This window comes from Schistocerca cancellata, chromosome 6 (assembly GCF_023864275.1).
Source record: "Schistocerca cancellata isolate TAMUIC-IGC-003103 chromosome 6, iqSchCanc2.1, whole genome shotgun sequence".
Lineage (NCBI taxonomy): Eukaryota > Metazoa > Arthropoda > Insecta > Orthoptera > Acrididae > Schistocerca > Schistocerca cancellata.
Window position 1 is genome coordinate 678,121,036 of NC_064631.1, and position 14,185 is coordinate 678,135,220.

At 38.7% G+C, this 14,185-nt stretch overlaps 1 protein-coding gene across 2 annotated transcripts in view; it reads left to right on the forward strand.

Annotated features, from left to right (window-relative positions):
* Positions 1-14,185, forward strand: part of LOC126190978 (MAU2 chromatid cohesion factor homolog) — a 203,301-nt gene that overhangs the window by 116,672 nt on the left and 72,444 nt on the right. For both annotated transcript variants that reach the window (XR_007538303.1, XM_049931647.1), the window contains exon 6: positions 13,911-14,075. Coding sequence is in view for 1 of the 2 variants with exons in the window: in XM_049931647.1 (XP_049787604.1) it covers positions 13,911-14,075 (165 nt within the window). In the remaining variant the exon portion in view is untranslated. The remainder of the gene's footprint in view (positions 1-13,910; positions 14,076-14,185) is intronic.

Genomic DNA, 14,185 nt, shown 5'->3' on the forward strand with positions numbered 1-14,185 from the left:
CAATGTGCCTCTTCGACTTTTTGTTTGTAAAACCCTGAATTTTTGTTAGACAGAAATAACAATCAGTAACATGGTCCTTAGGCTCCCTCCACACCAAGGGAACAGCAAACAACGCCACATTCTCTTTACCTTTCCACCACTCAATTAGTTTGCAGTAACATGTAGCACAACAGAAATGTGGTGCCCATTCTTTATCTTGGTCTTCTACCTCTACTCCAAAGTAATGTTTGTATGCTTTCTTTATGACTGAAGAAATTTTCTTCCTATTTCTGGCAAAAGGGAACTTCCCACAGATGTAGCAGAAGTTGTCCGGCTTATATCGACATCCACGACGACGTGGCATTTCTGCAAATTTAAAAATACCACTTTGGTAATACACCTGTATTAAATTAATAGTAGGGAACTAGAGGAACGCTGATGTGTAAAAACAAGCAGTCGCTTTACCTTCAGCACCAGGCTCAATCAGTTTACACACAGGAACTAAAAAATTCAACCGTGCTCGGAAATATGACAGACAGTTACTTGTCAGCCAAAACACCCACTCGTTAAGAGTGACACAAATTGCCGCTAACACCACTGTTGTAAACTCGATGCAGCTGCCCCTAGGAGGCGTGAAGCTTTACTGCCGAGGCAGCGGCCAGCTGTCGCCTTTTGAGTTAATGAGATGTTTCAGGTGGTCTTAATGACATAGGTGTGGCGGGGGATAATCTAATGATGTCTGATTCTTCCCACCTGCTGTTGCACAAGAAATTATCACGTTCTATCACTACTGGATGCGGCAGCGTGCCCGTATTTCTCTATAACATCTCTCTGTTTGCCATGAATTGTGAATATACATATATATACATATTACATAAAAAGTATCCCTGACAACGATATTTTGTTTACATATTTGAATTTCCCACAGTAAAATGGTCTAGAAGCACATACTTTAATATCAGAAATAGAACCCATGTCGAACAGTGTTATTGCAACATTCCATTCCTCTGGTAACTTCTCAGTATTCCAAATGTCAGTAAGATGTTTGTGTAAGTTCAGAATAATTTTTACATTTGCATATTTCCAAAGTTCTGCCACTAGTTGGTTCTTACCTGCTGCTTTATAATTCCAAGTGAGTTAATCGCTGCTTGTATTTCATCTGGATGTGGTGATATAACTTTTTCTAAATGTGTTTTGTTTCTTGGATAGGGATCAAATTCCAAATGATGTTCAGGTTCCGCACTATTTAGTAACTGTTTGAAATATTTAGCCAATATAATTGAATTGTCATAATTGTTATGTGCAACCTTTCCGTTTGTATCCTTCATCATAAGAGTAGGTGGAGTGTATTTTGACTGGTACTGTGTATTTTGACTGGTACTGTTGGAATGTCTGATAGTAATCTCTTGTCTTGTGGCAATTGAAAGCATCCTCGATAGATTTTAGTGAGTCCTTATGAAATTGCCTTTTGACCCTTTTAATTTCTTTGACGGTTGATTGTCAGGCATTTATTAATTCTCCCTGGAGCTTTCAGTCCTCTTTTGTTGGTAATTTAACCAGGCCTTATGTCTACGTTAAATCACTACATCACATTCCTCATTCCACCAAGTGTGTTTCTTGCGTTTCCATATAGGAGCTACTTCTTCAGCCAAGGCTTTTAATCGATTGACAGTGGCTTCTAGATTGTCACTTAAAGGTATTCTTGATCTTTCATAGTATATCTGATTATTAATAATATAACTAGGGTCTCTTTGTATCTAACTTTTATGGTTTGTTTTTTCTTTTAGATGTCAGTTTGATTTTAATTTTTGAAATGTAGTGGTCTGAATCAACATCGATGCCACGCAGCACTTTAACATTATAGATTTCCTTATGGAATTTCTGATCCATGGCCACTTGATATATATGGAACTCTCCTAGCGTGACGTTAGGACATTTCCATGTCATTAACTTATGTGATCTTCTCTTAAACCTGGTTGTCTTCAAAACCAATCCATTTGTAGTACAAAATTCAATTAACCGTTCCCCGTTCTTGTTTGTAAGTTTATGTGCTGGCCATCGCCCCACCACACCTCGAAATTTCTTCTCTCATCCTATCTTTGCATTGCAGTCTCCAAACAGAATTTTAATGTTAGTTTCCGGTATGGTCCTTACTAGTTAATAAAGTTCATCCCAGAATTTTTCCGTTCCATCCATGTCAGTTCTATTTTTAACATTAGTTGGAGCATGAATATTTATCAGTGTGTATCTTTTGTTTTCCACCTTAATTGTTAACAATGCCATTCTTGAGGAACTGGATGAAAAATTCTCAATGGAATCCAATATTCTATTGTGTACCAAGAAACCCACACCGAATTGGGGAAGATTTTCTATTACCCTTTCTCCTGGTGGTCCCCTTATAAAGTCAATATCCTCCTGATTCGATCGTGTCCTAGTCAGTATTGTGTAACTCTTGAAGGGCTGTGATAACTATGTTCTGTTGATCTAAGACATCTGTTAAATGATTCAATTTACCAACTTTCCTTAAAGAATTAATATTTACTGTTGCAAAATATGAAAATCTTCCTGGTTTGTTAAATTTTAGCACCTTCTTATATGGAATGTGTTGCATGTTTGTTTGTTCATTCAGTGTATCACTAGGCGCTCCGACTTGCCTTTGTCCTCTATGTGACACCCCACCATATCTGAATGGTGTCTTCGCCTGGATAATCTCATTGTGACTGTCCAAACTGGTGGATTCTTTCAATAGAAGACTCCTCATATTTGTTTGATTATCTGATCAATGATCAAGTGTCTGACCAAGGTCAGGGTTTACAATTCCAGATGTTATCTGGAAGGGTGAAAAATGAGATTGATGGGATGTGTGTGTGGTCTATGAGAGCTATTTTATTTTGCTCAAGTCCGCCAGCACGCTGGTGAGGACCCCACTATCCGCCATCTGGGATGCACCACGTAGGAGTATACCTCTCCTCCTATTACAACACCGTAACAGGTTTGTGGCACTGAGCATTTAGAGCAAATTAAATCCAAAGCAATTGCTAGGCCTTTTCTCCAACTGGCACTCTCACAAATTTTCACACATTGTGACTCACCGCACTGTCTACATTGTACATATTTAGAAATTACATCTGATAATATTCTCAAATTTATAATAATGTTACTGCACCCCTTGTCACTTACAGTAAATTCGTTGTAACTGTCTTGAAATGGCGAGAGCTTCTTTGATGATGCACTTGTTGAAGAATTACAATTAGAAACATTGTTGCCAGGCGACATAACCTCTTGTACAGAAAGCTTTCTGAACTTGTTTCCTCGAAATTGTTGTTTCTTGAAAAATGCCTTTACATTTAGTCATCTTCAATAAACGCAACAAAACACACATAATCAAGCACTGCAAACATAAGTAAAACAACTACTCGCAATCTCACTTGAACAAAACTAACTGCGTGTTTGAAAGCGTATTCTTTACAAACAGCAGAAACAAAAGAATACTGACCGTTGCGTTCCAAGGATAGCCAACACACTCAGGAGGGGAGGAGGAAAAAAAAAATCCCTAACGTGCAGTGTAGGGGTATAAAGATCTAAAATATATGCAGAAAAGTGGGCATGGCACATAAACACACGTGGTAGGGAAATGCTCTTTAAATGCTCAAAAAAAAAAAAAAAAAAAAATATTCAGCAAAATCCTTTTCAGAGTACTTAAATAAAGCCTTAATCTATCGAAATATGATGAAAACCGAAAATCGATTTTTTTCAACCTTAATCACAGTGTGGTCCCCTCTCATTGCCATGCAAGAGCTGTACACTCCCGCCCCTGCAAATCTATCAATAAACTGACTCATACTTAAAAACACAATTCAAGGCAAAAAAGAAGAATAATTCCCAAACTGCCCACCTTCCCCCTTGCAGGAAAGGACTGAAAATCACAATACATAAGTAAACAAAAATTGAAAATTACTGCCTTTAGCAGAAATTCCAGCTACTTTACATCATTCCCAGCAGTTACTACAAGTACTGCAATGCAAAACTGCTGTCCAATATTTGGTTTCTCAGCTATGTCACCAGTCTCGCCAGCAGGAAAACCCTTAAACCCCCCATCCAAATCACACATTAAATTGGTCATTATACTCCACAGTCTTTCCCTTGGCCACACAAAACTGCTGTCCAGTATTTGGCTTCTCCGTCATGTCACCAGTCTCGACAGCAGGAAAACCCTTAAACCCTCATCCAAATCGCACATTAAATTGGTCATTATACTCCACAGTCTTTCCCTTGAAACATTGTCAAAGGCTTTCTCAGAGTATATAAATTTAAAATGCATATCTACATCTATATCTATACTCCAGAAACCCCCTTATGATATATAGCAGAGGGTACTTTGTGTACCGCTGTTGCTTCTCCCCTTCCCTATTCCTGTTGCTAATTGTCTGCAGGAAGAAGAATTGTAGTTAAGCCTCTGTGTGAACTCGAATCTCTCTAATCTTACCAATCTTACCTTCATTATCTTTTTATGAGATGTATGCAGGAGGAAACAAGATATCAGTTGATTCCTCGTGGAACATAAAGTCTCGTAATATTTACACGAAATTACGCTGTGGTGCACTATACCTCAGTTTTAGTGTCTTGCTACTGAAGTTGGATGAGCATATCTATGCTGCTTTCACATTTACTGAATGAACCTGTGATGAAACTTACTGCTCTTCTTCGGGTCTTCTGTTTTCTCTTGTCAGTCAGGTAAGGACCCCACACTGATAATCAACATTAAGTATTTGTTGATGGAGGGTTTTGTAAGCTATTTTCTTCATGGATGAACTAGGATTCTTCCAACGAATCTGTCTTATCATCTACCGTACCTGTGATTAATTTTATGTGGTTTTTCCACATTAAATAGCTCTGTATGCATACATCACATATTTAATTGATGTGACAACTTCCAGTAGTTTTGTTCACAACACTCCCTTGGGGCGTGCCTCAGATTACATGTAAATCTAACTTTCTTAGTCAAACTCGCTGTTTTCATTAAGTTGTCATAAAATAAAGATACCATCAGTAGTTGAAAGTGCTTTCCTAAATCACATTTATTTTCAGTATATTAATATTAAGCTATCACTTAAAGTCTGTTACTCATAAACATGATATTACAGTTTGTGAGTCGTCAGGTAGGGTTACTCATTTGTAGTTGTGGCATACTGTTTTGTCACCATTCTTGGGCAATGATATTACTCTCAATTTCTTACAGTTTGGAGAGATTTGTCATGTGCTTCCAACACACATGAATAGATGTAGCACTCTACTCCCTCTGTACGTAATTGATTCCACATTACCTTTCATGCCAATACTTTCTGTGCTTACCCGTAACTTACTGGCAGTAGTTAACACAACTGGCTGGTACAGAAATGCAGCATTTTATTTAAACTGCTGCAGTGCAACAATTATTTCTTAAAATGTAACAAAATTTTTGGAAATTGTTAACAGTAACCTTTATCACGTTCAAAACCTATATGATCATATAAAATAAACTTCGAGTTTGGAAGCTCCAAGTTGGAATATTAACAATATCAGGAAAGGATAAATCAAACAATGGAAAATCCAGGATGGAATGTATCAATATTATGAGAAGGAAAGTTGCTACTCACCATATAGCAGAGATGCAGAGTCGCAGATAAGCACAACAAAAAGATTTTCACAGTTATAGCTTTCAGCCATTAAGGCCTTTGTCAACAACACACACACACACACACACACACACACACACACACACACACGACTGGAGAGAGAGAGAGAGAGAGAGAAAGTGTGTTTGTTTGTTTGTTTGTTTGTTTGTTTGTTGTTGTTGTTGTTGTTGTTGACAGAGGCCTTAACGGCCAAAAGCCTTTGCGACTCAGCATCTCCGCTATATGGTGAGTAGCAACTTTCCTTCACATGATATTGTTAGGAAAAGGATAGATTGCTACTCACCATAAATATGACCCTTTGAGTTGCAGACAGGCACAACGAAAAGACTTACACATTATAGATTTCGGCCAAAGCCTTCTCCAGCAAAGAAAACATAGACATACACACACACATTCACACACACCTCATGCACACATGACCACTACCATCAGCAGCTCCAACTGGAATGGACAGTCACATGAATAGCAATCTGAAATGATAAAGGGGGGATGTATAGCTGAATATGGGGGGGGGGGGGGGGGGGCTGGCAGAGTGCTGTCTGGTGGGGCATGCAGGGACTAGATGATGGCCTGATGAAACTGCCAGGCGCAGCATTGGCAGATGGTGTGTGGAGGGAAACAACGGGGAGTGGAAAAGGAGAGAGGAACAGGGAAGGGGAAAGGACAGGAGTATGCATTGGTAGAGACCAGCACACGATGAGAGTGAGGAGCGTGAAAAGGTGACAGGTTAGAGGGGGCGGAAACTGTTGGGTGAAGGGTGAGAGGACAGTAAGTCACTGTAGGTTGACGGCGGGATAATTTTGGGAGTGGAAAATGGGTGGCATGGGTAACTCCCATACACGCAGTTCACAAAAGCTGGGGGTGGAGGGGAGGATACAGATGGCCCAGGTTGTGAAGCAGCCATTGAAATCCAGCATGTTATGGTCAAATCATGTTGTGTCACAGGGTGGTCTACTTTGCTCTTCACCACAGTTTGGCAGTGGCCGTTCATCCTGATGGACAGCAGGTTGGTAGCCATACCAATATAAAAAGCTGTGAAAGGAACAGGCTGGCTGCTTTCACAGGTGGCCTGGCCTTGGATGGGGTAAGATAAGCTGGACCGCTTGTGAAAACAACCAGGGTTGTTTACCAGCTGTTTTGCAACCTAGACCACTCTGTGGCACTACATGCATCTGAACGTAGCATGTTTGATGTCAGCGGCAGCTTCACAACCTGGGCCATATGGATCCTCCCCTCCACCACCGGCTTTCATGAGCTATGTGTATGGGATTTATCCTTACAAAACATTCTCTGCTCCCGAGTTTCTCCCAACTTCAGTCTATGGTAACCAACTGTACCCACACCCTCCACAAAACAGTTTCTGCCCCATCTGTCTTACCATTCCTCCCTATTCATGTCTCCTCACCCTCATTATGTGTTTCCCTCTGCCAATACAGATACCTGTCCTTTCCGCTCCCCATTTTTTGCTGCACACCCCATGTCCTGGTGCTGCATCTGGCAGTCTTGTCAGGCCACCATTTAGTCCCTGCATGCTGTGCCAGACAGTGCTCTTATCTCCCCCCACCTGTACCCTGCCATCCCTCCCCCTTCCTGCCCCACTTCAGATTGCTATTCATGTAGTCACATTCTGGTTGGAGCTGCTGGTGGCAGTGATCATGTGTGCTTGCTTGTGTGGAAGTATGTGTGTGTGTGTGTGTGTGTGTGTGTGTGTGTGTGTGTGTGTGTGTGTTTATTTTGTCATGATCAAACCCTGAAATTTATACATCAACTTCCTTTGGCTTCTTAGTGGCTTGATAAACAACAAATGCTTTGTGAACTGTAATATTTAGAAGCCTTCTAAATATAGTTGCACACCACTTTACACGTTCTTTCTTTCCACAAAGACAGTTAGTAGTTTAATTTCTGCAGACTGACTCTCTGTCCAACAAAGATCTTATTGGTGTGTCAGTATGGATGTCCCCCCACATAGCCAACAAAGCAGTTTCACTTCTTAAATGATGGTAAAGCAATGCAGTTTTATGTGGGGGTCTGCAGCTGGTGAGTATGTGGTCATGTTACTGCCAGTGTGAACTCTTAAGGAAGTGTGAATATGTACTGTTGTTTCCAGGATGAAGGGTTAATTTGATCAGTACCAGTTCCCTACCCGCCTTTCCATCATTTAAGCCACCATCAATTCTATATCAGCATGAGCGAATCCTTACACTACTTTTTATTAATATGTTTGCATTAAAGTTCTTGTATAATTTCATCATACCAAAAGTCTTATAATGTGTTACCCAGTCCTGTTTTTGTTGTTATTTGACAGGACAGTTTCTCTTTCTCTCTTGTCTAATGCTGTAAGAGCTTTCTAAGCTATCATTTGATGTCCATGTATGCAATTTTATATGTTACTAATATATCACTCCCAAGTGTTTTGGTGGGGTCATAGATTATCATCTGTACAGTTGAAAGGTATTTTTTATAAGCTGCTTGTTTCTCTGAAATTGCCACTTTGATTTCCTCTGTCAAAATTTTTAGTCGTGGTTTTCTAGTATTTATTTTTCTTTTGTATTGGTTCATTTGCTGTCTTTTTAACTTTAGAGTTAAGTATTACAAAATTTGAAAAATGGAGATGAGGAGAACAGATGCAACAGGTCTCAATGAAACTGCGAAATCAAAGACCAGTAGGCATGAAAACAAACTGTTGTTGGCTCTCTTTCTAAGATCCTGTCTCAGCTTGTTTATTTGTGTTGGTTATTTTATTTTTTTGCTTTATTCTCTAATTTAACTTAGTGCTTGTTAGCTATTTCTCTGAGCAGCTGCTTTATATATAATGTAATTCTATTTGTTGACCGGAGATGGATCATTTAATATTTCATATACATAAAAATTATTTGTTGATTTGATTGGTTATGGGTAAATACATTAGAAGCAGTTACTGGGACAAAAAATCATATTGGCTGTAGTTCATAGTGCTTTGATAGCCACAAATTTCTTTATCATGTTCATTTTCAAATTAGGTGTGAAATGATTGTCGATGGATATCCGGGATGACCTCATATACTTTTCTGTGTGTTTGGGTTTTGCATCTGTGCGGCATATTATGTCTTCAGCATATCAGTCAATATATTATTTTGGTTTCCCTGTTGCAGCAAAAAATTTGTTCTTGATGGGATTGAGGAAGATATTGGCTAGAGTCCACTGATTGATGGTCTCATTGGGATTCTTTCCTGTTTTAGGTAGAAATCATTGTTGAAAATGAATTAATTTTTTGTTGTTGTTAGATTTAGCGATTATCAAACAGTTTATGTGTATCTGCTTCATTACTTATTATTTTATTATTCTCTGTGTTGGTTGTTACTCAAATTTCATTTGTTAGTGTGAGTGAACATAATGGCAAAGATTACCAGTGACCTACCTTTTTTTATTTTGTTGCACAAATTTTTACTATTTCTGCATGTATGAAGTTCTGTAGCAGTATGAGAGTATGTTTTGTGGTTTGATGGTGGATATATGATTCTGACAACATTGTTTTTAATATTAGACCTTGCTGAGTTTTACTAAGCTGTTTAATCCAGGTGTTCTTAGACTCGTTACATTTTGTCTTTTCATGTGTAAAGAAGTCAGGAATTACTGCATGCCCCTCCAGTAATTTTGGTTGTGTTGTTGGATAATTCAGTCATCTTTCTGTTTTCCAGGAAGGTCAATGTTTTTTGTTGTTGTAGTTTGTCACTGTCACATTACATTTCATTTCCTTTCCTTTGTGATGGCTGCTTTGTGGTGTTTACATTATTTACAAATATTTTTGAAATTATTTTATCATCAATGGGTTTCTTTTAAGTGCCTGCTTAAGTTTGTTTTCTGTATTCAAGTTTTGTTTATTATAGTGCCTGGTTAAATTGCACTGAAGTGAACACTACAGTCCCTGTTATCGTGCTGTACACACATTCACTAGTGATATATTCTTGTGGAATCTAATAGCGATGTTGTTGCTACTTTTGTGCTAAGTTTTGTATTTATAAAAACTATTTTTAAATTCAAATTATGACTGGTTATTATTAACTGAAATACATCACGTTTCTATACAGACCGTGTTCATATAAGACTGCTGACACAAAGGTTTCTGATTATGTCAAGCTAATGGAAGCTATTCAAGGTGTGAGCCCGCATCCAGACACTAGAGATCAGTGATTATCATTGTTTCCTGCTGTGTTCATAGTACCACTACTTTTGTGCCATGAGACATTTTTGGAGTTCATATGCCACTTGCAGTGACTGCATTTATAACAAACAGCAAATTAATTTTACAACCATCACCTGCCTCACTCACAATGTATAACAAAAGTCTTCTATTTTTTCTAACTTTACCTCTCTATGTTCTTAGTTTGGGTCAGTAGTACTACAGAAATTAAAATTATGTGATTGAGTATTAACATTTAATCATAATACATGGAGGTGTTATGATGGTTCTCTCGTATAAACCTCTCCTCCAAGGAATAAGCAAAGCAAAAGGGAACCTCTACATCTGAACAATTGCAGAAATGATGGTACAATTTACAAACAATATTCTCTCAACAGTACTAGATATGTTTATTTGGACTGGAATTTATAAGAAAAACATTTATGAGGCCTTATGTAAAAAGTTTCATTTACTTTTTTATTATTTTATTTCAGTTTGTTCACAGAAACAGTTGTTCTGTTTTTAGTTTCATGCTTGTCACCCTACCCTATCTTCTCCAAATGCATTGTAAACTCTCTTATAGTCTTATCTTGTGCAGATACATTATTTAAATAAATTATACAAGCTCATCCAGGGCCTTGTCTCCTCAGATATGCTGCCAGACTATCTTGTGCCAGACTATCTTGTGCTTATCTCTTTAGCTCTGTATAATGAACTAAGTGAGGCAGTGGAGTGGTAAGACATTGGAGTTGTATTTGGGATGTTGGTGGCCCAAATATCCATCTGGCCATCCAGATTTATATTTCCTGTAATGTCTCTGAATTGCTTAAGGTGAATGCTGAGATGGTTCCCACAAAAGGGCAAAGCCTATTTCTTTACCAACCTCAGGTTTAAGTTTTTTTCTAATGTGTAATGACATTGTCATGACTGGTGTGTTTAATCCTAATCTTCCTTTTTCTGTGTACCTTCATCTATATATCTACATCTATACCCAGCAAACCATTGGGAAGTTCATGGTAGAGGATACTTCCCATTGCACCAATTAGTAGGGCTTTCTCCTATTTAATTCACCTATGGTTCACAGGAAGAATGATTGCTTGAACTTCCAATTATTTAAACCTGCTTACTGCATTCAATTCTTTGTCTCTGCAATTTCCGCACTCCATACATCATCCATTGCCCAGTTTACTATTTCTTGATGTACCATTACTTGTCTTATCCATGTCTCTCTTCTTTTAGTCAAGTTGTGTTGTAGAGCTTGTCCCAATTCATTGCAGTGCGTTTTCATTGGATATATTGACCTGTAAGCCTTCTACTGTAACACCACACTTTAAAAGCTTATATTTTTCTTCTTATCTGTACTTTTAATCGTTCACTTCCCATATAAGGCTAAACTCCAGCCAAATCCTTTCAGAAAATAATTTTCGACACACAGATTTATATTTGATGCTAACATATTTCTATTCTTCAGGAAAGCTTTTGTTGCTATCCTACTGTACAGGGTCAAAATTTAAACATTACACACTTCCTCCAGCCGAGGCTAATTGACCAAATAAAGTTTTTTTTTTCATTAGGTGATGTCTAGGGTTGGCCTTAAGTGGTTTATAAAAGCACCTTTTGTTCATCAGCGCTTTGTGAAAAACATCAATAAACCCATGATTTTTGGGTGCCAAAAGTACCAATTGTGGTGATGGCCACTTCGATTTCCATACATGGCAAATTGCTGAAATTTTTAGCATATTTTCTTAAGGTTATGTTTTTGGAGGTCCATGGAACATTTTTCGATATCATTATGCATTACCTAGATCCAGAGGTTCAAAGATACCATACTTATGCATGTAGTATCCAGTCTGAGGTGTAAAAGTAGTTTTAGTTGATGTAAAGAACACATGGCGAGGGTTCTAGGGTTCATTGCAAAGGTTCTGAGGGCATCAAAGTATGTTTTCAGTTACCTTTGTTGTTTCACCAGTACAACTGTGATGCACTGTCTCTGTGTAATGGACACTTCACGCCTATACGGGCTGCCTTGACATGGAGATTATTCAATGATGCTGCCGGGCAGCATAAGAAAATTAAAAAAAATATTTTGTCATAAGAAATTGTACGTGTATGTGTACGTGTAACCTAAAACTGTTGTGTATTTTTATGTAAAGTAGGGTAAAGTGAACCTGCATTGGTTGGAAGACAATGTTGTGTTAATCTTATGAGTACTTATTTGTTGTTTATACATGTCAAAGTAAATAGATAAACTGTCAAAACATAACTGGTGTACTGACTTCATTTTATATAAGCAGTACACTCTCCTGTTACAGGGAAAACAAAGGAACCAGCTGAAAAAATGCTCCTGTTGGAGCACAAAAAGGTGAATATGCTCCTTACTAAAAGACTCTGACAGAAATGTGGGGAACCAGCTGCCTCAATTCTCATTCTGCCTTCCTCACCAAAAATTTTTGCATGCAAATATATTTACACTTCTATGTGCTGATAGAGAGTGACAGAGAGACAGTGGCAGTGGAAGAGAGAGGAGACAGTGCCAGTGTGTGTGTGTGTGTGTGTGTGTGTGTGTGAATTGCTATTCACCATACAGTGGAGGTGTTGAGTCACAGAAAGGCAAAACAAAAAGACTACTAAACATGTAAACGTTCGGCCAGAAGCCCTTCTTCTGAAGTAGACAAAACAAACACACACACACACACACACACACACACACACACACACACACACACACAATCATGCAAATGCAGCTCACACAAACATGACTACTGACTGCTGCTGGCCTCGGCATCCAGAGACAGTGGCCATGTTTGTGTGGGCTGCGCGCGCGCGCGCACACACACACACACACACACACACACACACACACACGGAGGTGTACTGAGTGTGGTCATGTGCATGTGTGCGCCTTATCTATTTCAGAAAAAGCCCTTGTAGTCAAAAACTTACGTGTTAAGTAGTCAAATGTTGTGCCTGTCTGTAACTCAACACCTCCGCTACATTGTGAATAGCAATCTATCCTTGTCAAAATATTGCCAGAAAGAGACATGGCTGAAGACAATAGCAGTAGAACCCAAAGAGAGAGGAGATAGTGATGGTCGTTGAGAGACAGTGACAGTAAAAGAGAAAGAGAAATGGATTGAGATAGTAGAAGTGAGAGCAAAGGAGAGTGGAGGTAGTGGAAATGAAAAATAGAGATGAGTGGAGACCATGCATAGGCTTGGGAGTCTCGACCACCCCAGATGGGTGAACTTTTAACATGAAGAAATTTGCTCTTTTTCCTCCATCCCCGACATCCACTTTTTAAAGTTTCCCAATCTAGGGCTCAGAACCCTGAGCAAACCATCCCAAGGACATGTGTGGAGAAGAGAGATTGGTGGCTGAAGAGAGAGACAGCAGACTGTATGTGAGAAAGAAAGAGACAGTGGTAATGGGAAGGAAGAAGAATGGGACGAACACAATGGCAGTGGGACAGAGAGGCAATGAAAGTGGCATAGGAGACCGTGGTAGGGTATAGTGAGAGAAATGGATGAAGACAGTGACAGTGGAAGGGAGAGAGACTGACACTGGAAAGTACCAATGAGATAAAAAGGAGATAGACTAGGTAGTGAGAGGGAGATGCTGAGTATGAAAACTTCACTACAAAGAGAGACTGGATAAAAGAGAATGTTCTGCATTAAAAGATCATGAATATGTTTGCATGCCGAAAGTTTTGATGAGGAAGATGGAATGAGGATTGATGCAGCTGGTTTCCCACTTCTCAGTCATTTAAAGAGGAACATATCCCTCTTTGTTGTGCTCCGTCAAGAGCATTTTTCAGCTGCCATTACTGATTCAGCTGTTTGTATTCCACAAAAGATCTCTTGTATTAACACTAATAATTTGTGCATGCCCATATGTTGTTTGTTTCCATCACATTTCTGCATATGTCGAGTTTTTTTAATAATTGCAATGCCAAATAACATAAGGAAGTTCTTAAATAGAATTAAATTGTTTCATAAATGTACGTTAGATACCAGGAATGCTTGTATTTAAAATAATTCCACAGAAAGGTAGTTATGATCAAACATCATAAAACTATATATTTTATTTTCTTTATGCAGTGGTCAGTGGTCCAAATGTTGGTGATATGTTTATTTGGATGCCGAAAGAGCACTTGTATGTGTTGGTCTACTTAGTCACTGTAATGCACAGTATGCAGGCGGGCTACATGGACAAGGCACAGAAATATACAGACAAGGCTCTGATGCAGATTGAAAAACTGAAGAGTAAGTAGTTTGATTATATATCTGGAATTATGTAGTAAAATGAGCATTAGCGTGGGTAAGTGACATACTAAAAGTCCAGTGATCTGAGGTTCAACCCCAGCCAGTCCCGG